The sequence below is a fragment of the Phalaenopsis equestris genome, unplaced genomic scaffold (assembly GCF_001263595.1).
Source record: "Phalaenopsis equestris unplaced genomic scaffold, ASM126359v1 Scaffold000002, whole genome shotgun sequence".
In the NCBI taxonomy this organism is placed as follows: domain Eukaryota; kingdom Viridiplantae; phylum Streptophyta; class Magnoliopsida; order Asparagales; family Orchidaceae; genus Phalaenopsis; species Phalaenopsis equestris.
The window spans coordinates 74,273,397-74,297,860 of NW_018164444.1; the positions used below are offsets into that span (position 1 = coordinate 74,273,397).

At 34.4% G+C, this 24,464-nt stretch overlaps 1 protein-coding gene across 4 annotated transcripts in view; it reads right to left on the reverse strand.

Moving 5' to 3' along the window:
* LOC110022247 (DNA repair protein REV1) overlaps positions 1–24,464 on the reverse strand; it is a 181,257-nt gene that overhangs the window by 25,706 nt on the left and 131,087 nt on the right. For 3 of the 4 annotated variants that reach the window (XM_020721107.1, XM_020721093.1, XM_020721101.1), the window contains exons 16-20: positions 15,785–15,853; positions 13,959–14,051; positions 13,184–13,503; positions 3,022–3,108; positions 2,302–2,867 (exon numbers count right to left, since the gene is read on the reverse strand). In XM_020721107.1, coding sequence (XP_020576766.1) covers positions 2,302–2,867; positions 3,022–3,108; positions 13,184–13,503; positions 13,959–14,051; positions 15,785–15,853 — 1,135 coding nt within the window. Of the gene's footprint in view, positions 1–1,833; positions 2,131–2,301; positions 2,868–3,021; positions 3,109–13,183; positions 13,504–13,958; positions 14,052–15,784; positions 15,854–24,464 lie in introns of those variants that run through there. The other variant, XM_020721114.1, reaches the window with a different exon arrangement.

Here is a 24,464-nt window from a genome sequence, read left to right on the forward strand (position 1 = left end):
GTCACTAAAGCCTCACGTGGTGATGATCATGAGGAGCCAATCACATCGAGTGGTGGCATCAATGAGATTAGGGCACTGCAAGCAAAAGTTTGCATGCATCTCTTGTTGCTCGCTCGATTCCTTCATGTGAGGCTCAGAGTTGGGGAGTTAATATTGCTTGGTCATAGGATCATCACGGCCTGCATGTGTGTTCCTACATCATTTGACATTTCCTTCAACTTGTTGGGTTTCCCTCTAGGGTTTGTGGGTTTATAGACTATCTTTGACGTTTATGCCACCACATGGCTTTGGAGTGGTGTTCGCTCTCGATGCCTCTGACTTCATGTGCCACCTTTATCTTTTGTTGTCCTCCTCTCTCTAGTCAACAGTGAATTCTAGCTCCTAAATTCATGATAATGCTTGATCTCTTTAGTTGATAACTATTAGGGAAACTTCTACACTTCCAATTTCATCAGAGCCTCCTTGAATCCTGATTCCTCCTATAAAGAGTTCTCCCCATTGAGGTCACCAACTTCTTCCCTTGTGGGCCGTGATATTTTTGAGGCTGGTACACTTTCTTCCTCTCCAATGGATGAGCCTCCAAAATCTCAACCTGCGCCCTCTTTTATGAATATTGTTTGTGATTTGAATTATGTGGACACTTTCCCCTCTCCACTCTAACAATTATTCATTTTTCATTCATCAAAATCCCATAACTCTATAAACAACCTTCATCATTCAAAGACAAACCTGCTCTCCTATATTCTAAATTCTAATGAGATTATTATATTTGTTAAACCGCTTGTTCTCTTGCATATTGACAAATTTTCTATGAGTTTCCCTAGCCTTGAGAAAATTCCCAAATTCTTGTTATCCGACTTACAGCTAATAGGGTATACTTAATTGGATTCTAATGAGATTTCATCAAGCTTTTCTCATAGCATCATACTGCATCAATGACCTCCTGATGCATATTGTAAAAGATCCTCCCATTCTGATTGTTATGTGGAATATGTTATCATTCTAGTTTGGATCACATTTTACAACAAACCTATATTATGCTGCATGATTTCAATTTTCTGAAAACTTTTCAATTGGAAGCAACAACTGCTTATTTTATTAAGCCTCAAATGACCACTAAGTCTATATTACATTCATTTGTCAAAAGAAGCTGTAGATTGAATCACTATCATTTGAATATTGGCAGGAGAAATTTGAAAGCATACTATCATTCTATTCTAAAGAAGCTGTAGATTGAATCACTATCATTTTGAATATTGGCAGAAGGAGAAATTTGAAAGCATACTATCATTCTATTCTCCTTGACATATACTTAACATAATTTCAGCATAAATTCTTTGATTTTAATATGGCTCGTCCCAAACTAAAGAATTCTTAATCTCAATTGCATGAACTTTCAAGTGATGCTAATAATGATCCTCTTGCACCGTTGGTTGAAGATCCCCCGTCCAACTATTTAGACTTGCTCTCAAAACATCAAATCAAATTTAAACTCCCATCAAGATAATATGGGTTGCTCCTCTAGCTGCTGATACAATCGCCGAAAATATTTCACAAGTTCTTGGAGCTTGTCAATTGCTTCACATTTGATAAAAAAAATAAGATGATTATTTATTACAGACATTTTTTTATTCAAATTAGAAAATTCAAAGTGTTGAATCTCTAGTACATTGAAGAATTCATGTTCTTTATATTAGAATGCAAAAAAAATCATCAACAATCACCAATTTTATACTAGATTTCAACCAAGACGATTAAAATAAAATATTTGAACCTTCCACTGTGTTATTGCATTTTCCTTTTGCTCTTAACATTGTTTTGGTAAATGCCCTCCGTATACCCGTATCATTGCCTAAGTTATAAATTTTTGCTTTCAAATAATAAATATATCATTTCTTTAGGTTATGTCATTCCATGCAACCAATAAATAAATGACGAAAAAAATTTGTTTTTTCAAAATAGTAGATTTACTGCAAATATCAGCAGGAGTAATCTCATCTACATCCTATTTGGTTGTTTGTTTTGATCTCTTGACACAATTTAACGTTATTTCACACTAGGTCTTCAATTAAGTTCACAACCTAATGGAAATTTGTGTCCTCATCAGTAGTTTTTCCTGAACACGGTATCCTGTAAAGCAAAACAAATAAATTCACTTCAATTAATGCATACGATCAAATTCATTGAATAATGCAAAGGGGCACAGTAAGCTACCAAAAAGAACATCATCATCATAATAAACAATAAAAAAATAACTAAAGAAATTTGAAGAGAAATAAGTAACAAAAAATTACAAGTTACCTCTCAAGCAAGCGGCAACAAAGGTAGAGTTCCTCAATATCTGAGTCGATCTTATGATTAATGTACTGCAATAGAAGCTCACACAAGTATAAACGAGGTTCATCAGGTTCATCACCGTTTGAGCCCAAAATGAAAGGATAAAGAGAAATTAGCGATTGCAAAGTAGGAGAAAGAAGGCCGACTGCCCCAAATTTAGTGTACAACTGCGCAATGAGATTTAATATCAAATAATTGCTAACTTCAAACTTCTCAACCCATTTCGGAGGACTTCCTGACCATAGATTATTTTTAAATTTCTCAGACACCCCAGATTCTATATCCTTAGGAATGTTCCAAAGGCTATCACCAGCAACACTCGCTGAATGACATAGAACTCCTTGTCTAGAAACAGATTTATCCAAGTTAGTATCATCAGAAATATTTTGCGCAAGTAAAACAGCTTTACTTGAATGGCCAGAAGCCCAATCCAATGGATCAGTACACGTGGTTGACTTCATTTGCAAGATATTCAAATTCGAGCATGAAACTTCTGGCTTCTCAACTTGATGAAGCATCATTTCAAAAGCCTTTAAAGGAATGGCAAAATAAGTAAATAAATAAATAAAACATTAACAAAACTGCCAATGCAATCAGCAAACGATATTGCAATGAAAATTTACCTCTGCTTTCTTTGGATTAATTAACTCACATGAGGATCTACCTGAGGTGTTAGAGAAATACCTCTGCTTTCTTTGGCTTAATTAACTCACATGAGGATCTACCTGAGGTGTTAGTTGCATCAGGTTCAAGTTTCTTTCCTCCAATAACCTACCAGGGAAAAGATTTAAACTGTTGACTTAAGATTGTAAATCTAATACTTTGTGAAAAAAATGTGAAGGTATGAAAGAGTATAAGGTGCTGATAGTTAACAATTGTTACTGAGCACAAAACTGAGTCATTGTACGATGCTTTGGATTAAATAGCATTTAATCAGTAAATTAAATCGTCATTATGCCACTTAATGGTGATAACTGTATGGGAAGGATGGCGGTTCCATAACTAAAACATCTCCAGTTATATATCATCAAATGAAATTTGCTGAATGAAACTAGCTATTTTGGTAGGCCGATATTTTTGATGTGATATCATGGATTCTACATTAACCTTTGGCATGTAAATAAAAAACAACCAACTTCAATTTATTACATAGTTTTGAAAAATGAGTGAACCCAATACTTTGAAGAATATACAGGCTAAACTGTTCTAAGCATGAATCATGAGTAATGACCCTTTTTAAGAAAAATAAATCTCTAATACAGTAACAATTAACTTCAATGTGGTTGATTCTTTCATAGAACATAGGATTAATAGCAATCCAAAGAGCAACACAAATGTCAAATTGTAAGACCATGGATTGTATTGTAAAAAAAAAAAAATTCTCAAGAGGGGTGTGTCTTGACATTGTATTCTATCTTAAGACTTGATGTAGAAATGACAATTAATTTCATGCTATTTCGTGTGAATAGGTTGCTTCCCATAAATATATGGTACCCAAATGTGAATTTTCCATAATCAAAATCTTCCACCTTCAATAAAAAGAAACATGCTCAATCATCTCTTCTTCAGTAGCAATATTTTTAAGAGTTTATGAAAGTCTGAACAGGTTTGAAACCTAAAGCTCAATCTCCTATAGGAGATGAATAATGTATTTTCAATGAAGAAAGCCCTATTTTTGTTATTGTCAAGCTCAATTCTCAAAAAACATTTAGGATGACCAACATCTTTGCAACAAAAAATAGATAGATCCAAATAAAATGCATCTGTCAAAAAGGCCAACCCCAGGAAGAACTTTGCAAACATACCAAGTTAAATATCAGTCTAAGGCCAACCCCAGCAAGAACTTTGCAAACATACCAAGTTAAATATCAGTCTTTGTGTACCTATAGCCTTATTGAGCTTGGTCTCTCATAGGTAACATTTTAAGATGACTGGTTCATATAAACAGCCTTAGTGAGATCACAGTAATGAAGAGTACTACTCGCATAAAATTACAACAATAACCAACTTTGATTGTTTGCAACAAATGAGCCAAGAAAAATTGTCACGGCCCTGTCAGGGGCTAGGAGTTAACCAAGATAAGAACAGACGATCAGACAGTTGGATGATAGAAATCAATTCATGGCTATATTAATTCTATCACTAACAATTTAATTTTCAAATAATACATGAAAGAGCCATCAAAGAAAGCAATAAAAATTTATCCCTTTCTGGTTGCTCACGCCTCCTGTACATATTTGTTCCTCTTTTATTCATGTTGTTTAGATGCGTAAAACCTAAAAATAGGATTAAAACAACATAATGAGTAATATAAAGATAACCTATGAGTAATTACACTTCTAAACTAAAGTAATATAAGGAAAATAATTCAATATGCATGCAAGTCTATAAGAAATCTTATAATATGTTGTTTTTTCATAATTTTAAAAGCAATCTGATATATACTAATGCATGTATCAATCACTTTTTTTCTAAATGAACAAATAAAAATCATTTAAATGTATTTATCTTAACTTTAATTTTACTTTATATTTTTTACATACATTTCTGATTTGGTGATGGTCACCGTCAACTACATCTTACATGCACTTGGTCGATAATGTCCTGTCGGCTCTTGTCGGCACAACGGTTAGCGATTTACACATTTAAAGAATCCAAGAAAACTTTACATACCTTTCTGATTTTGTGATGGTCACCGTCAACTACATCTTACATGGACTTGGTCGATAATGCCCCGTCGGCTCTTGTCGGCACAATGGTTAGCGATTTACACATTTAAAGAATCCAAGAAAAATTGTCACGACCCAGCCAGGGGGTTGGAGTTAACCAAGATGAGAAAGGACGATCTGACAGATAGACGATAGAAATCAATTCACTACTATACTAATTCTATCACTAAAAATTTAATATTCAAATAATACATGAAAAAGCCATTAAAGAAAACAATAAAAATTTATACTTTTCTGGTTGTTCACGCCTCTGTACATATTTGTTTCTCTTTTATTCATGTTATTCAAATGTGAAAAACCTTAAAATAGTATTAAAGCAACATAACGAGTAATCTAATGATAACACATGAGTATTACACTTCTAAACTAAAGTAATCAAATGAAAATAATTCAATATCCATGCAAGTCTATAAGAAATGTTATAATATGCTGATTTTTCATAATTTTATAAATAATCTGATATATACTAATATATGTATCAATAACTTTTTTTCTAAATGAACATACAATAATCATTTATATGCATTTATCTTAACTTTACTTTTACTTTATATTCTTTACATATATTTCTGTCTTTGTGATGATCACAGTCAATCACATCTTACATACCCTTGGCCGATAATGCCCCGTCGGCTCCGATCGACACACCAGTTAGCGATCTACACATTTAAAGAATCCAAGAAAAATTGTCACGACCCCGCCAGGGGCGTGGAGTTAACCAAGATGAGATCGGATGATCAGAAAGTTGAACGATAGAAATCGATTCATGGCTAGACTAATTCTATCACTAACAATTTAATATTCAAATAATCATGAAAGATCCATTAAAGAAAGTAATAAAAATTTATACTTTTCTGGTTGTTCACGCCTCTTGTACATATTTGTTCCTCTTTTATTCATGTTTAAATGTGTAAAACCAAAAAATAATATTAAAATAACATAACGAGTAATCTAAAGATAACCCATGAGTGATTACACTTCTAAATTAAAGTAATCCAGGGAAAATAATTCAATATGCATGCAAGTCTATAAGAAATCTTATAACATGTTGGTTTTTTATAATTTTATAAGCAATATGATATATACTAATGCATGTATCAATAATTTATTTCTAAATGAACATATAATAATCATTTATATATAATTTCAAATTTTATTATCTGGCTCCGCTCCTAAAACTAGGGGAAGAGGCAGGACTTAAACTGGCCCATCCCTAGCTACTTGTTTTCTGCATGTTTTAAATTTATTTTACTTTTTATTGAGTCTATCTGTATCTTTTTGTTAGGGGTATTATTGTATTTGTATCGCATGGACGGGGTATCTCTTTTGGGCTCCGTCATACAACCTTTATGTATCATTTCTATTTTAATAAAATCAGCCCTTGGACTTTTCAATATATATATACATATATACATCTTAGTACACTAAAAAAATATATATACATCTTTGATGAGTAGAATTTTTTTTAAATTTAATTGACTGCTACAAAGATTTATAATCAATTAAAAGTATTAAATTATTAAATTAGATTTAAATGATGTTTTAAATCTTGCCCCAATCCTTAATATCTTATGGCTACGTAATTAGGGTTGCCAAAACGATTCTTTGTTCGTGAACGACTCGTGTTCGGCTCGTTAAGCAAACAAGCCGAACACGACATAATTTTATAAGTAATCTGTACAAACACTATGCAAGTATGCATTTATGATGTACAAAAGAGAGGCATATCATCTACAAGTACAGTAGAGTTCCCTAACATCATTTGTATGCATCAAAACAAAAGAACCACTAGGGGCGTGCTTGGTACAAAAATGAGCGGCTCTGTTACATTCATGTGATGTATGCACAAAAAAAAACTTGCTTCAAAGAAGTAAAGAAAGTAAAATCACGCGCACTTGACTTCATCATCGTTGCCCACTCCTGAGGTCTTTTTTCCTGACAATGGTGTTCCATTATTGCCATCGATCCTAATGCCAAATGTTTTTCATGCAGTTCCAATTATTGCTCATACTGCTAAAGCTACTATTTCAGTTTCAACCAGAACTCGATCTTTCACTAAGATTGTTGGAGTATTTACTTCTGAATCCCAAAGAACACCAACAATCCAATTCCCATTATCTTTTTGTCAAGATTCAAACTTTTCACAATATAATAGACTCTATATTCAGAGAAAATCATCTCTTACTTTCACTAAATCTTAGATTTTAAACCTAGTGATTCCTTTCTCCATCTTTAGAATAAGTTCGTTCTCATTAGAGAATATAAGTGCATTAATGATAGCCTTGCATTTGTTAAGCAATATTGCATTAGTTTTCTTGATCCACTTCATGTTATTACCAACAATTGATAGAAAGAGACTACTCTAAGCTATTTTCTAAACAGCATATTACACGTGTGATTATCTGATGAATAAATTAAAGTGGTCTCCTCACTTTGAATCACCAAAACAAACCTCATAATACTCCAATATAGACTTCATTTCCTCAACCTAGTGATTCCTTTCTCCATCTTTAGAATAAGTTCGTTCTCATTAGAGAATATAAGTGCATTAATGATAGCCTTGCATTTGTTAAGCAATATTGCATTAGTTTTCTTGATCCACTTCATGTTATTACCAACAATTGATAGAAAGAGACTACTCTAAGCTATTTTCTAAACAGCCTATTACACGCGTGATTATCTGATGCATAAATTAAAGTGCTCTCCTCACTTTGAATCACCAAAACAAACCTCATAATACTCCAATATAGACTTCATTTCCTCAACTTTGACTACATTACTTCAATCTAATTTAAATTCTTTGAGTTCTACGTATGGCAAAAATCTGTAAGTTGATGCCAATGCTCATCTTCCTAGACCTAATGTGGGTAAAGTTCTAGTTAATATATAGATTTCGTCGCCTCTGTACAGGGAGCACTCAACTAGATGTTCCCAAACTTTTCAATGGTCATAGTGGTACAACACACAATTTAAACATGACACAAAATAATGAAAATAGAATATAAAAGGAGTATTAGATTAAAAGATAAACGATTATGATAATTACAACAGCCAGTGATTCTGAGCTCAAGTACTCAACACTACAAATAAAAATTTTAAATATTATAATTTTTTTAAAGAAATATTTTTTAAGACATTAAGCTACCCACCTTCAGAATCATTATCACCATCACAACTCAAAAAAGTCTCATTTCCTTCATAAACATTATGATTGTATCCTAATTATGACATTATGCACACAACATTCAATTATAGTAATGTTAAGCCTAGATGAAATTTCTTCCATTATCCTTAGATTTCTCTTTTGGAATATAGGTACTTTCAATAGTAAATTAATGGAATTAGTTGATATTATGATTCATAGGAAAATTAATATCTTATGTATTCAAAAACTAAATGGGTTGGAGAAAATGCTAAGGAGATTGATAATTTAGGTTTTAAACTTTGGTATTTTGGTAAGAGTCGCACTAGAAATGGTGTAGGTGTAATTATATATAAGAGTTTGAAAGATAATGTTGTAAAAATTAATAGAGTTGGAGATAGAATTATAGCTCTTAAGATTATCATTGATACTAAGATAATTAATATTATAAGCGCTTATGCTCCACAAGTAGGTTTAGATATAGGGTCTAAAAATAAATTTTGGAATGACTTAGAAGACTTAATACAAATGATTTGAAGAAAAAATTTTTATCGAAGAAGATTTAAATGGGCATCTCGGTAGAGTGGTAGACGGAGAAGATTTAAATGGGCATCTCGGTAGAGTGGTAGAAGACATCAGAAATACTCATGTTGGCTACAGTTTTGGAGTAACTAATGAAGAATGTAGAGCTATTTTAGATTTTGCTTTAGCGTATGATTTTATTATTACAAATAATTTATTCAAGAAAAGAGATGAGAATCCTATTACTTGTAAGATTGGATCTAATAAAACACAAATTGATAATTTTCTTATGAGAAGAAGAGATCGACGAGATTATAAAGATTATAAGGTCAATCCTAGTAAGAATTTAGGTACCCAATATCGTTTATTAGTTATAGATTTTAAGATGAATAGTTGTAAAATGAAGAATATTACGACTCATCATCGTAGAATTAGGTGAGGAAACCTAAAGGACTAATAAAATTATATTTATGAGTAAAATTCAAGATTTCAAAATTTAGAATGTTAATTCATGAAGAAACAAATATCATGTGGGATAAATTAACAAACACTATTAAACAAGTAGCAAAAGATATGCTTGGAGAATTAGAAGAAAAAAATTGTATAGAAGAAAAAATTTGTATAAATAAAAATAGTTGGTGGTGGAATAATAATGTGCAAGAAAAGATAAAATATAAGAAGTTATGTTATAAAAATTTGTTTAAATGTAAAAGTCTACAGAACTGAAAACTACAGAAATGAAAAAAATATCAAACGACTCGTAGGGAGTCAAAAAAAAAAAACAATCTGTGACGTTAAAAATTCTGCTTTTAATGATCTTTATAATAGATTAAATACTAAGGAGGGTGAAATATATATACATATATATACATTAGTCAAACAAAGAGAAAAGAAAAGATTTAAATCAAGTAAAGTATATTAAAAATCAAAATTAAAAAGTACTTTTCTTAGAAAAAGATATTCAACATAGGTGGGTGAGTTATTTTAATAAATTTTTTAATGAAATTTCTGAAAATACAAGTAACCTCAGTGATCTTAATATCATGAATAATAATAAATATTTTATTTTTACTGTCGCATTAGTAAAAAAAAGTTGATGAGGCTTTAATGAAAACCAAGGGTGGAAATTTTGTAGGATCTGATGATATCCTAATTGAAGTGTGGACATATTTAGGAGATTTGGGAGTTTCTTGGTTTACTAAACTCTTTAATATTATTTTAAAAACTAAAAAAGATGCATGAGGAGTGAAGGAAGAGTATTTTGGTCCCCATATTTAAGGAAGAGTATTTTGGTCCCCACAAGAGTGTCCAAATTATAGAGGAATTAAGTTGATGTGTCATACTTTAAAGTTATAGGAAAGGGTAATTGAACATAGGTTAAGACGCATTACAAAGATTTCTCATAATCAATTTGAAATTATGTCGGGCAGGTCTACTATGGAAGCTATACATTTATTTAGAGGTTTGATGGAGAAGTTTAGAGATAATAAGGAGAATCTACATTTTATTTTTATTGAATTAGAAAAATCTTACGAAAGGTTCCAAGAGATATCTTTTGGAGAGTTCTTGAGAAGAAAGGAGTTGATATGACTTAAATTCAAGTCATTAAAGATATGTATACTAGAGCTCTTACTGTGTTCAAATTGAAGGAAGATTGACCAAATATTTTCCTATCTCTGTTGGAGTACAACAGGGATTGGTTTTAAGCCCATATCTTTTTGCTTTAGTTATGGATCATACAAGACATCTACAGAAGGATGTATCTTGGTGTATGTTTTCTGCTGATGATATATTTCTCATGGATAAAACGAGTGGATAAAACGAGAGAAAAATCTGAGGAAAAACTTGAATTATTGAAGTCTTCATTAGAGTCTAAAGGCCTTCATTTCAGTAGAATTAAAACTGAATACAAGGAATGTAATTTTATGGATAAAACGAGAGAAAAATCCGAGGAAAAACTTGAATTATTGAGGTCTTCATTAGAGTCTAAAGGCCTTCATTTAAGTAGAATTAAAACTGAATACAAGGAATGTAATTTTAGTAGTAGTAGCTCTAGTGACAGAAGTGTGACTTTGGGTGATCAAATTATTAAAAGGTGTGAACGACTTAGATATCTTGGGTCCGTTGTTCAAAGTGACGGTGATATTGATGGGGATGCTAATAGTATAATTCAAGTTTGTTGGTTGAAGTGGAGGAATGCTTAGGGCCTTTTGTGTGACAAAAAAGTACCACTTAGACTGAAAGGAAAATTTTATAACATGGTTGTGAGACCTGCAATGCTCTATGGTGCTGAATGTTGGCCTTTAAAAGAGAATCATATGTTGTTGAGATGAGAATGATTAGGTGGATGAGTGGCTTTACACTTAGAGACAAAATGTGAAATTAAGATCTCCGTGATAAGGCTGGTGTAGCTCCTGTGACGGACAAAATTAGAGAAAGACCTCTTAGATGGTTTGGTCACATTAAATTTCGACCATCTGATGATGCGATTAGGAGAGTTGATTCTGGTTTTATTAGTTAATCTCATTTTATTTTGAAAATTAAAAAAAAATTCTTAAAGATCAACCAACAGTTCATATCAATACACTAGCATCAAGTCATATTGTTTAGCTGATCCAGCTCAATCAATTTGTGAAGAACAATTTCACATAAATTTACATAGCATTCTTATTGTCCATCGTCATCAAATTTCCTCTTAAAAATCTAATTCATTTATGTCTCCAGTAAGTTTGAATTCAGGTAAGTCTCAAGCAATTCAAATGAAAATTGGAGAGAAGGAAAAAAAACATAAAAGAAAAGTAGCATCAAGGGTCCATCACCAATTAGGAAACAAAGCAACGCTAATCCATCATTAGTTTTCTATACAAACTTTTGCATCCATAGCAATCAAAACTATCACGCACATTTCAAGTTCGCATCAGGAAAGCTATAATCAATTGTGTAGAAAGGTTCAGAAAGGTTCCAACATTCTTTAGTTTGTGCGTCATTTGGAAGAAGAATATAAAATTCATGAGTTTTAAAACAAATAAATGTATTCTAGAAATATGTAAATTGTTTGATTGGATGCAAATCAAAAGAAGGGGGCGGTTATTTTGCACTTTAGAAATCCCAAAAGAGGGAAGGTGGCATTGCAACAAGAGGTGGTGGCCAAGGTTGACAGGCACGTGGCAGGCGCAAGGAGGGAAAGTGATGAAGATGCAAATCAAAAGAAGGGGGCGGTTATGTTGCACTTCAGAAATCCCAAAAGAGGGAAGGTGGCATTGCAACAGGAGGTGGTGGCCAAGGTTGAAAGGCACGTGGCAGGCGCAAGGAGGGAAAGTGATGAATTTGATGATTTTTGTATATGCCAAAAAAGAACAAAAATGTGAATTCCAAATACATGAACAAATTACTTAGATTTTTGTTTCAGCAAACCATCACCAAAATCTTCAAAATCCTCGCATTTCTTCAACTATATACGCAAAATGCTTCAAACCAAGCAGCAATTTAAAGAGCTTTGTTGCATCCAATCTAGTAGGTTGTAAACAATGGTTTGCATGAATTAATAGTACAAAAATCAATGCTCAAATTCAAGTAAATCTGTTCATTGTTGTACCTATTACTTGACAGGCATCATATTGAAAAAAAAATGAGATCGGACCTAACAGTGGAGTTATTTCATTTTCAAAAACCTTTCACCCAAGGGACATAAATACGGTGTCCCTCAGATAAGAACCTGTCAATTTAATAATTGTATGTAGTTTCTATCCCGGAGTTGCAGAGACCGGGGTCATTATACGGAACGACAATGTGATCGGGCTAGTTGCCTTGGAAAGATTGGAGCATTGGGACAGTGCACGAGTAGTGCTTGAAGCTGTTCTCTCAATCCACAATATTGTGGAGGCGTGGAAGTTTGAGTGCAAAGGTCTCATCATTGAAGGGGATAATATCAATATAATCCATCATTTGAGATCAATCATGTCATAGAGTAATTGGCAAAACTACCACAAACCGCCGCAGACTTTGCATTTCTTATCAACTTGAAAAAAGTTCTGTTTTCTCGTACACAGAGAGTATAACAAAGTCGCCCATATGTGTGCTAAGCTAGCACTAGAGGAAAGTTCTCTTTTGAAGCATGTAAATGAAACTAGTGAACTTTCTTCTATTCTCACAGACGATAGGACACACTTTTGTACATGATAGGCTTTTAGGTGCATACTTTTTGTAACTTTTGCTTTTATTAATGCGAGCATTCACACTTTAAAAGAATCCTCTCCAAGCACCATTGCAAAAATTTGATGTGTTTATTTATTTAGGCCAAAGAAGTTTTTAATCTCACCTCAGATATCAGTCTTTGCCCTATTTACCAAGTAAATATTTGCATTACTTAAACCCAGTCGTTTATCTTAACAGATTAATTTATCATCAATATAAAGCAACCGGGATGGAAATTAAGTTACTTGAAGCTATTTACCTTTGGAGGTGTGATTAACAGGATCCCATTATTTTTCTGGTCTTCGTCATGCTTTTTCATAAGATCATATAACTTCCCATTGTAAGCAACATTCATTTCTGAAATTATTTCAGCTGGTAGATCCTTAATGACACTCATATCAAGATGACTAACAGGTGGCAGTTTTGAAACAGCATTTTCAGAAGATCTGGAATCGACTAAATTTATATACAATGTCTCTGTCCCAGCAGCAGCCCTATCAAAATACAATTGTGAATTTTCATGGAGCGGCCCATGGCGTTGCATGCCTGGAAGTTTTTCTTCACTAGAACACAATGATTCTGTAAATAGCAGGAAAAAAATTATTCGTCACTGAACAAGAAACACAATTCAACAATAATGCATATGAAAAAATACGAAAAACGAGAAATTTCAGACAAAGAAGGGTATATTCAACATGATAATTTTTTTCCCGCACAAACAAAGTCCAGGCATTTTCTAACGCAACCTCTTCATACAAGAGATGCAACTTTGTATGAGGCAGCAGTGGGCCAAAGTCACATATTTTATTGTAAAAAACTAGAGACCATACTGAAAATGAGTGAGCTGAGCACGTGCTATGATCCTCATTCTACATATATAGATCCTATGAAAACCAAGAACATATTGAACTGCAGTTACATTCTAAATCTATATATATATATATATATATATATATACATATATATATATATATATATTAATAAGTGAATTGTGACAAAAGACATCTCATACATAACCAGAAATTAGCAATTACCTGCCACAACCCTCCGGCTTTCTGGCCTAAAAGTCACTTCACCCACCTTTGCAGGTATCATAAGCCAGGATTCAATTACATTATGCTTATGACCTAAGAATTCAAAAGAATAAATGCATGAAATAGTACCACTGCCAATAAAAACACTGCTCCCTCCCATCTTTCAACTGGTGAACAAGTAAGAAAAATAACGCATTTATAACAACGCAAGCACATGTAATTTATGACTTGAGATGATATACAAGGATAAAGCAATACAATAATAATCAATATAATGCACACGCACACAACTTGGGAGTTTCAACAAAAGGATTCCTATGACTGGAAGGGAACAGGCTTAAAACGCCTAAGATTAAGTTATGAGATGGCATCCATTGGGCATATTTGTTGAATGTAAGACCACAAAGTGATAAATGGGCACAGGAAAACTGAAACTATTTCACTATTTGGTTAACACGAAAAAATGATAAGTAACTTCAGCGCATGACTGAGTTCTAAGATTCTTGATATTTTGACTTGTCTCATACACTCTAAGATTTCGAAAATTAGCCTAATGCTAACGCATACACATCTTTTTGGTTAGGCTTAGGTGTCAGAGCCTAATCATTTAAAATTAATTTTAAATTTAACCTTAGAATTTAATTCAGAATTAATTTTAAATTCGCGGAAGCGTGGTGGGTTTAGGCATTAGATTTAGATTATTACTCTGATAAAAATTTTAAATTTAAAATGGAATCTAAACAAAACATTGAATGGTTAAATTTAGAAACATTATATAAATAAACCTAAACCTAATCATTGGTTTAGGGTTCAGGGTTTAGGGTTTTTTTAGGGTTTAGGGTTTTTTTGATAAAAATTTTAAATTTAAAATGGAATCTAAACAAAACATTGAATGGTTAAATTTAGAAACATAAAATAAAAATAAAAATATTATTTCCTCATATCATCATAAATTTATATGTAAATTTTCTAAAAATTTTAAACATGAATTACATTCTGAAAATAAAATAATGAATAGTATCATAGATTTACAAATATCTATAGCATAATCCTTAAAAATGTATCAAGAAAAAGTTTATAGAATTCTAGAAAAATCTACATATATTTTAGGTGATTCATGTACTTATTAAAAGTTTATAGGTGATTCTAAAATGTTCTAATAAACTTCTAATATTTCATAATCTAGAGAAGTCATGCTTGAAGGTAATTGTCAAAAGCTACCAGAGGTGTATCTGCATAATTGTTCAGTATTTAAATAAGCTTCTTCATATAGTTTTACTCTTAATTCTGCACCCCATCCATTTTCAGAGGCGTCTACTACTACAACTTTATATTCTTTTCTAGAAGTGATTTTAACTTTGGTAAATTTTTAACTTGTTCTTTTATTTTTTATTTTTAAGGAGGCAAGCTTAAATTGATCAAGCACTGTTGATCCAATGTCCAGTTGTAATTGCCAGCGTGAGCAAATATGTTTCTTTTAGAGTTTCACCTTGTTTTGAATAATAGCATGATATTCATCTCAAACCAAAAGCACAAAACGGGACAGTAATTTATACAAAAGGTTATTCAGTAAAATAGAACGTAAGAAAGACACCATTTTAATGAATTTATTATTCTAGATATACATTTGTGTAATTTTACTTAATAAATGTACTAAGTGTAATTTTTTAGTAACAAATGGCCCATAAAAATATAGCTCAAGGTAATTTGAACCACTTTCCTAGCATTCGTACATCCAAGCAACTAGAAAATTGAATACCCCATTAAATAGCTAGAATTGACGGTTAAAAAAAGGTTGAATAAAGATCAATGAGTATGAATCACACCTTGCTTATTCACATCCAGAGTCTCAAGTCTTGACATTTGTAAACCAACACCACGAACTTCCTTCGCATCTTTAACAAAAAACATTTAAATGGTGAGCTTTCAATACATGGATTTTGAAAGTAAGAGCCAAAGCAGATAAAGAAAAGATTATCTAGGTGCTTTTACAAACTCAGTCTTCATTTAGTACTTCTCTTTTGCTGTCATGCTGTGTTAATTGACACAAAATAAAGTTGTATTTATTCCTACAGAAAAAAAAGGGCTGCTGTAAAAGTGTGTTTCCATGGTGGTGAAGCCATGATGAGATGCACATGTAATATTGCATTGATGTAGCAAAATTCCCCCACAAATCTAGCTTGTAATTTCAATTGTTTTTCCGATCAGGCAACTGTAAAGCATTACCAAGTGTGCCCTAAACCTTCTAAATGCATTATGTTAAAGGTACTACTTCACAACAAGGTCCTAGTTTTACTTGAGGATCATATCATACAAATTGTCATAACCATGTGGGCTATAACATGGACGGGAATAAAAAAAAAATCAAGGCCAGGCATTTTGAAACCATTCCTAAGGCTAGAAAGATCAAAAACATGATGGAACAGTCCTGAAAAAGAAAAGATAGCTATATTAAACTGTAGTTAGATGACTATAAATCCTAAAAGTGATAAACATGATAAGAGTTTAAACAGATAAAAAGAATTTAGTTTTTATTTGGCATGGAATGGCCAATCAGATTCACCAGTTTCACTGAAAAGACATCTATGAAAATACTCCCTTTTTTAAACAGCAAGCGTGCCTACAATGCAATCGCTATACCTCTTTTGTCAGGCATAATAACTTCTTCACCATTGCCAAGAAGCAAACAATAATATGGATAGTTTTTACCACTTTCACATAAGTATGAATCCAGAGCAGAATCTCAAAGGAAATATATGTGTTCACGTCCAAAGATGTGGAATGTCCTGGTACTTTTCTTACTTCTCAAATGAGTTTTTATGTTTCATACGTTGGGCTTTGGATGATATGGCAGCCCTATTTTCGGTAGGATTTTGCTCATAAAAGCAGAGGTGGATAAACTGCAGAAGAAGACACGTCACCTTATGTATATGAAGTTAAGAATAATAAGCAGTAGAAAAGCTAAAAAGCAATAAAAAATGCGGAAAGAGCAACTCTAGGAGCACAACTGCTCTAAATTGTTCCTCCCAAACAAGAGTGGTCGGCAGAAGGAATCAGCAGTTGATCCATTTAATACTCCCCCACAAGTTTTCTTAAAATATAAGGAAGGCCAAACATACAAAAAAAGGTGAAGTAATTTTTTGGGATGCATACAAAGCTCACAACCGCCATTCAGGTTTTGATGAGCAAATGAAGATGAACAATGATACAGATAGTTTACAGTTAGAAGTCAAAATGCATGGCAATCAGGACACAGGCAATTTGTATCAGATGAATATTCAATCAACCCTTGAAGATATAACCAAAGTTGAACAAAGAGAAAATTAAAAAAAAATCAAAAGCTGATTGATCAAACTCAAACAGAAAAAAACAAGGATCTTAGTATTGATGAGCAAGGTGTTATTTGAAGTAATTTGCATTTGTAGGTACCAAAAAAATTAAGATTGATCCAAGAAATTATGAATGAAGCTCAAAATTCAGGATATTCTATTCATCCAAGTACAAAACTGTACAAAGATTTAAAGTCAATATTTCGGTGGCCTGGAATGAAGAAAAATGTAGTAGATCATGTTACCAAATGTGAAGTCAAGTAGTCAACGCAGAACTTCAGAAACCTAGTGGTAAGTTACAGTCATTTCCATTACTATCATAGAAGTGGGAAGATATAGCAATGGATATTGTCACAGGTTTTTCGAGGTCAAAACAAAAGCATGATTGTATTTGGGTTGTAATTGATAGATTAACAAAGTTAGCATATTTCCTGCCTATTCATTAAATTGATTTCGTTGAGAAATGAACTTAATTATTTGTGAATGAAATTATTATAATACATAGAATTCCTAGTGGTTATATAGATAGAAATGGCAGATTTACATTCAGGTTGTGGTGACATATTCATAAAGGCTTAGGAACAAAATTTACATTTCAATATGGTATTTCACCCATAAACAGGTGACCAATCTGAATGAATCAATCAGGCATTAGAAGATTTATTGAGATTATGTGTTCAAGATTTTGGGGTAGCTGAGAGGATCATATTTTACTGATAGAGTTTACTTATAACAACTATTAATCAAGTATTAAAATGGCATCATTAAGACATTGTATGATAGGAAAAGCTAAACTCAATTGAGTTGGGTTGATATTGTAGAGAGACACCTACTAGGGTCACAATTAATGGAACAAGCTACTGAGAAAGTTAGGAATATGATACAAATGGGAACCCAAGCCAACAAACGAATAGCACATAATAAGTAGAAAACCCAATTAGGGCTAATTGGATTGATCTCTAAGCAGAAGAAACAAGATACAAGGTTTATCTACAAGAAGTAGATCGTCTCTCCACAAACCCTAAATGTCGCTAGGAACAAGATGACAAAAGAAAAACTACAGGGAAACCAAACATAAAGCATACCATAGCTAATTAGCCATAATAAAAGCTCTCCTAAGAAATATTCCAACTTTCTTGCCAAAGCCCTTTAATTCCCCTCCATGTATATGTGATTAGCAGCTAAGCGGGCCCACTCGGGGAGTTGGAATCATTCCTGTCGTAACTAGAGGGTTCCACGCCTTTCAGCTGGGTCAACTATTTTGACCGTGCAGCCTTGGTCCTTATCGGTCCCTCCTGGACTGACACAACAAGTATGTCAATACTCCCCTCCCAAAGAAACACCTTGTACTAAAGGTAAGATGATGGAAACTGCTTCTTAATCACTTCATTTGTCCTTCCACCACCAAAGGTTCCAAAACCACATGCATGTCCTCTGTCAGTGTCGGAGGTAGTGAAGATGAGGGTGTGTGCTCTCCGATAGCACTTCTCAGCTGCGATACATTAAAAATTGGATGCAATGATGATGGTAGTAGCAACCTCGGACATTATACAATTGTCCCAATACACATCTCATAGGGTTCAAAATATCATGAGAAAGCTTCTCACTCCTTGCGGGCACTGCCTTCTGCCGATATGGTCTCAACTTCAAACAAATCATGTCGCCATGCTCAAATTCTAACTCCTCCTATGTCCATCAACCTTCTTTTCATGGTCTGTCGTGCCCTCAATAGATGTTTCTTGAGCACTACCAAATCTTATCACTCTCCTCCAAGTATCGGTTTACACTAGATATTGTTTTCGTGTTATGCCTATAGTGTATTAGGGGACGTGATTCCGCCAATACAAAATCTTGAAAATAGTGATATTGCAGTATGGTATGAAGTGTTGTATCAATACTCCACCCAAGCAATCCACATTGCCCACAACTTCGACGTTTCTGATACAAAACAATGTGGGCGTGTATTTCTCCAGTTCTCTAACTTGCTCATCAATACTAAGATCCTTGTTTTTTTTCTGTTTGAGTTTGATCAATCTTACACAATAGACATTATACAATTGTCCCAATACACATCTCATAAGGTTCAAAATATCATGAGAAAGCTTCTCACTCCTCGCGGGCACTGCCTTCTGCCGATACGGTCTCAACTTCAAACAAATCATGTCGCCGTGCTCAAATTGTAACTCCTTCTATGTCCATCAGCCTTCTTTTCATGGTCTGTCGTGCCCTCAATAGATGTTTCTTGAGCTCTACCAAATCTTATCACTCTCCTCCAAGTATCTGTTTACACTAGATATTGTTTTCGTGTTATGCCTATAGTGTATTAGGGGACGTGATTCCGCCAATACAAAATCTTGAAAATAGTGATATTGCAGTATGGTATGAAGTGTTGTATCAATACTCCACCCAAGCAATCCACATTGCCCACAACTTCGACGTTTCTGATACAAAACAATGTGGGCGTGTCTCTACACTCTTGTTAACCACCTCCACCTGGCCATCTGTCTCAGGAAGATATGTTGTGCTCCACTTTAGAATTGTCCCTTATAGTTGAATAATTCCTTCTAAAATTGGCTGAGGAACCCCTTGTCCCTGTCTGATACAATGGATTCTGAAATGCCATGCAAACGAACCACTTCTCATATGAACACGAGAACGACTGAAACAGTAGTGTAAGGATTTCGCAATTGAATAAAGTACGCATTTAGTATTGATGAGCAAGGTGTTATTTGAAGTAATTTGCATTTGTAGGTACCAAAAAAATTAAGCTTGATCCAAGAAATTATGAATGAAGCTCAAAATTCAGGATATTCTATTCATCCAAGTACAAAACGGTACAAAGATTTAAAGTCAATATTTCGGTGGCCTGGAATGAAGAAAAATGTAGTAGATCATGTTACCAAATGTGAAGTCAAGTAGTCAACGCAGAACTTCAGAAACCTAGTGGTAAGTTACAGTCATTTCCATTACTATCATAGAAGTGGGAAGATATAGCAATGGATATTGTCACAGGTTTTTCGAGGTCAAAACAAAAGCATGATTGTATTTGGGTTGTAATTGATAGATTAACAAAGTTAGCATATTTCCTGCCTATTCATTAAATTGATTTCGTTGAGAAATGAACTTAATTATTTGTGAATGAAATTATTATAATACATAGAATTCCTAGTGGTTATATAGATAGAAATGGCAGATTTACATTCAGGTTGTGGCGACATATTCATAAAGGCTTAGGAACAAAATTTGCATTTCAATATGGTATTTCACCCATAAACAGGTGACCAATCTGAAATAATCAATCAGGCATTAGAAGATTTATTGAGATTATGTGTTCAAGATTTTGGGGTAGCTGAGAGGATCATATTTTACTGATAGAGTTTACTTATAACAACTATTAATCAAGTATTAAAATGGCATCATTAAGACATTGTATGATAGGAAAAGCTAAACTCAATTGAGTTGGGTTGATATTGTAGAGAGACACCTACTAGGGTCACAATTAATGGAACAAGCTACTGAGAAAGTTAGGAATATGATACAAATGGGAACCCAAACCAACAAACCAATAGCACATAATAAGTGGAAAACCCAATTAGGGCTAATTGGATTGATCTCTAAGCAGAAGAAACAAGATACAAGGTCTATCTACAAGAAGTAGATCGTCTCTCCACAAACCCTAAATGTCGCTAGGAACAAGATGACAAAAGAAAAACTACAGGGAAACCAAACATAAAGCATACCATAGCTAATTAGCCATAATAAAAGCTCTCCTAAGAAATATTCCAACTTTCTTGCCAAAGCCCTTTAATTCCCCTCCATGTATATGTGATTAGCAGCTAAGCGGGCCCACTCGGGGAGTTCGAATCATTCCTGTCGTAACTAGAGGGTTCCGCGCCTTTCAGCTGGGTCAACTATTTTGACCGTGCAGCCTTGGTCCTTATCGGTCCCTCCTGGACTGACACAACAAGTATGTCAATACTCCCCTCCCAAAGAAACACCTTGTACTAAAGGTAAGATGATGGAAACTGCTTCTTAATCACTTCATTTGTCCTTCCACCACCAAAGGTTCCAAAACCACATGCATGTCCTCTGTCAGTGTCGGAGGTAGTGAAGATGAGGGTGTGTGCTCTCCGATAGCACTTCTCAGCTGCGATACATTAAAAATTGGATGCAATGATGATGGTAGTAGCAACCTCAGACATTATACAATTGTCCCAATACACATCTCATAGGGTTCAAAATATCATGAGAAAGCTTCTCACTCCTTGCGGGCACTGCCTTCTGCCGATATGGTCTCAACTTCAAACAAATCATGTCGCCATGCTCAAATTCTAACTCCTCCTATGTCCATCAACCTTCTTTTCATGGTCTGTCGTGCCCTCAATAGATGTTTCTTGAGCACTACCAAATCTTATCACTCTCCTCCAAGTATCGGTTTACACTAGATATTGTTTTCGTGTTATGCCTATAGTGTATTAGGGGACGTGATTCCGCCAATACAAAATCTTGAAAATAGTGATATTGATTGTAGTATGGTATGAAGTGTTGTATCAATACTCCACCCAAGCAATCCACATTGCCCACAACTTCGACGTTTCTGATACAAAACAATGTGGGCGTGTCTCTACACTCTTGTTAACCACCTCCACCTGGCCATCTGTCTCAGGAAGATATGTTGTGCTCCACTTTAGAATTGTCCCTTATAGTTGAATAATTCCTTCTAAAATTGGTTGAGGAACCCCTTGTCCCTGTCTGATACAATGGATTCTGAAATGTCATGCAAACGAACCACTTCTCATATGAACACGAGAACGACTGAAACAGTAGTGTAAGGATTTCGCAATTGAATAAAGTACGCATACTTGCTTAAACAATTCACTACCACCAATATCACAGTAAATCCCTGAAATCATGCCAACCCCTCTATAAAATACGTTGTCTCCTTCTCCTAAATCATCTCAAATAAAGCTAGGGACAACAGTAATCCTCCTGAAGCCATAGTCAAATACTTGTGTCGTTAGCACAGATCACACTTGTCATCATGCCTCTACATCTTTATGCACCCCAACTCAATATAGCTCTGTCGACAGTCAAATGTATGATTTTTGTACCCCTTAGTGCCTCCCAATTATGTTGCCGCGAAATTCATGCAACATTTTAGGAATGTACTCTGATACCCTAGGTAATACAAATCATCCCTAGTAGAGTACTTGTTGTCCCCTCAATGCATATCCTAGTTGACAGGTCGAATCCTGTAATAACTCTTCTCTGATCTTCCTCAGCCCTTTATCACGTTCACCTTCCTGCCCCAATGATTCACAATCTAAAACCATGGGTACTACTAAAGTTGTCAACTAGGGCTTCACCTTCCTCTATAGTGCATGTGTAGCTTTACTTTCAAATCGCAGGCAATATTGAATCTCAAAATCATATCTATTACTTTGCAGTACGGGCAAAACTGAATCTCAAAATTATATCCATGTAATTTGGATAGCCACCACTGATGCTCCTCAGTCATCATCATCTACTTCAACAGATATTTCAAGCTCCGTTTATCTGTTTTGATTATAAAGTATCTCTCCAACATAAAGGACGCCACTTCTAGATAGCTAAGACAATAGCCATCAATTCTCACTCGTATACAGCATCGCCCTTGCAGCGAGCACCTGGCTGAAATAGGTAATAGAATGCTAATTCTGCATGCTACTTCTCAAAATTAATACACTGACGCATCCATCTCTACCATAAATGATCTACTGAAATCTAGAAGTGCTAAACACCAAAACACTATTCATGACTCTCTTTAGCTATTCAAAAGCATGTGTTGTCGCTTCCCCCCACTTGGAATTATCTTGCTTCAGTGGCTCCGTCAAGCGCCATACAATCGTGTTATAAACTCTCACGAACTTTCGGTAGTATCTGATGAGACCTAAGAATCCTTTGAACTTCTTCAAGCTCCTCAATAAAGTAAGGCCAACATAGCCTCAACCTTGGATGGGTCCACTGCTAGCACTGCCCTAGTCACCAAATGCCCTAGGTACTCCACTTGTGGCTACACAAGGGAGCATTTCTTCAAGTTAGCATAAGTTTGATGCTCTCTCGATGTCTCCAATATTGTCATCAGGTGTTCCGTATACTGTCTTCGTACGACTGTAGATTAGGATGTCATGAAAAAAATAGCATGATGAACAATATGAGGTAAGGGTGAAAAATTTTATTCATATTCATGAAATACTAAAAGGTAGTCAGAGCGTTGGTCAAGTTGAACGACATCACAAAAAGCTATTAAAGTACTTGAGTCTTGAACACTATCTTGGGCACTTCAGTTGGGTTCATCCGGTTCTAATGGTGTCCACTTTAGATCAATCTTCAACAGCTCATGAATCACTGGAAGAAAAACTTGTCCAATATCATTTCCTTATTTAGAGCCCTATAGTCCCACACAAAATCTCCAACTACCATCCTTTTTCTTCACCAATAAAACTGGACTAGAAATGGGGCTTACACTGGGCATGATAACCTCTTCTTCGAGCGTCTCCCAAATCATCCTCTCTATCTCATCCTTATGAATTTGAGGATATCATAATGAACTGACGTTTATAGGAGGAACACCTTCCTTCAATGTAATGGTTGATCCCTCGATGGAGGAAACCGGTGAGGCTGCTGAAAGATTTCAAAGAACTGCTGCAGAATCTATTGAACACACTCGGAAAACTCTACTGACTCGAGATACCAGTCTCCTCTGTACTTCGCAACTCCACCAAATAGCCTAACAATGCTCTATATATCATCCTGAGAATGGCTTTGAGGAAGACCACGGTTTTGCAAAGGCTGCATCCCTCTCAACTTGTATTTCGCAACTCCACCAAATAGCCTAACACTGCTCTATATATCATCCTGAGAATGGCTTTGAGGGAGACCACGGTTTTGCAAAGGCTGCATCCCTCTCAACACCACTTTCCTCCCCTCAACCCTAATTTACATAGTTAGAGATTTCCAATCCATCATTGTCTCTCTAATTGTTTGGGTGACCATTTCATTCACAAAATCACATCCGCACTTCCCAAATTCAAAGGAAGGATGACCTTCACCACATGTAGGCCCTATAGTTCAATATCAATTCCCTACAATTTTCCCGACTTTTCTCCACCTCCCTGTGATCCCAAAGCTTCCCCTA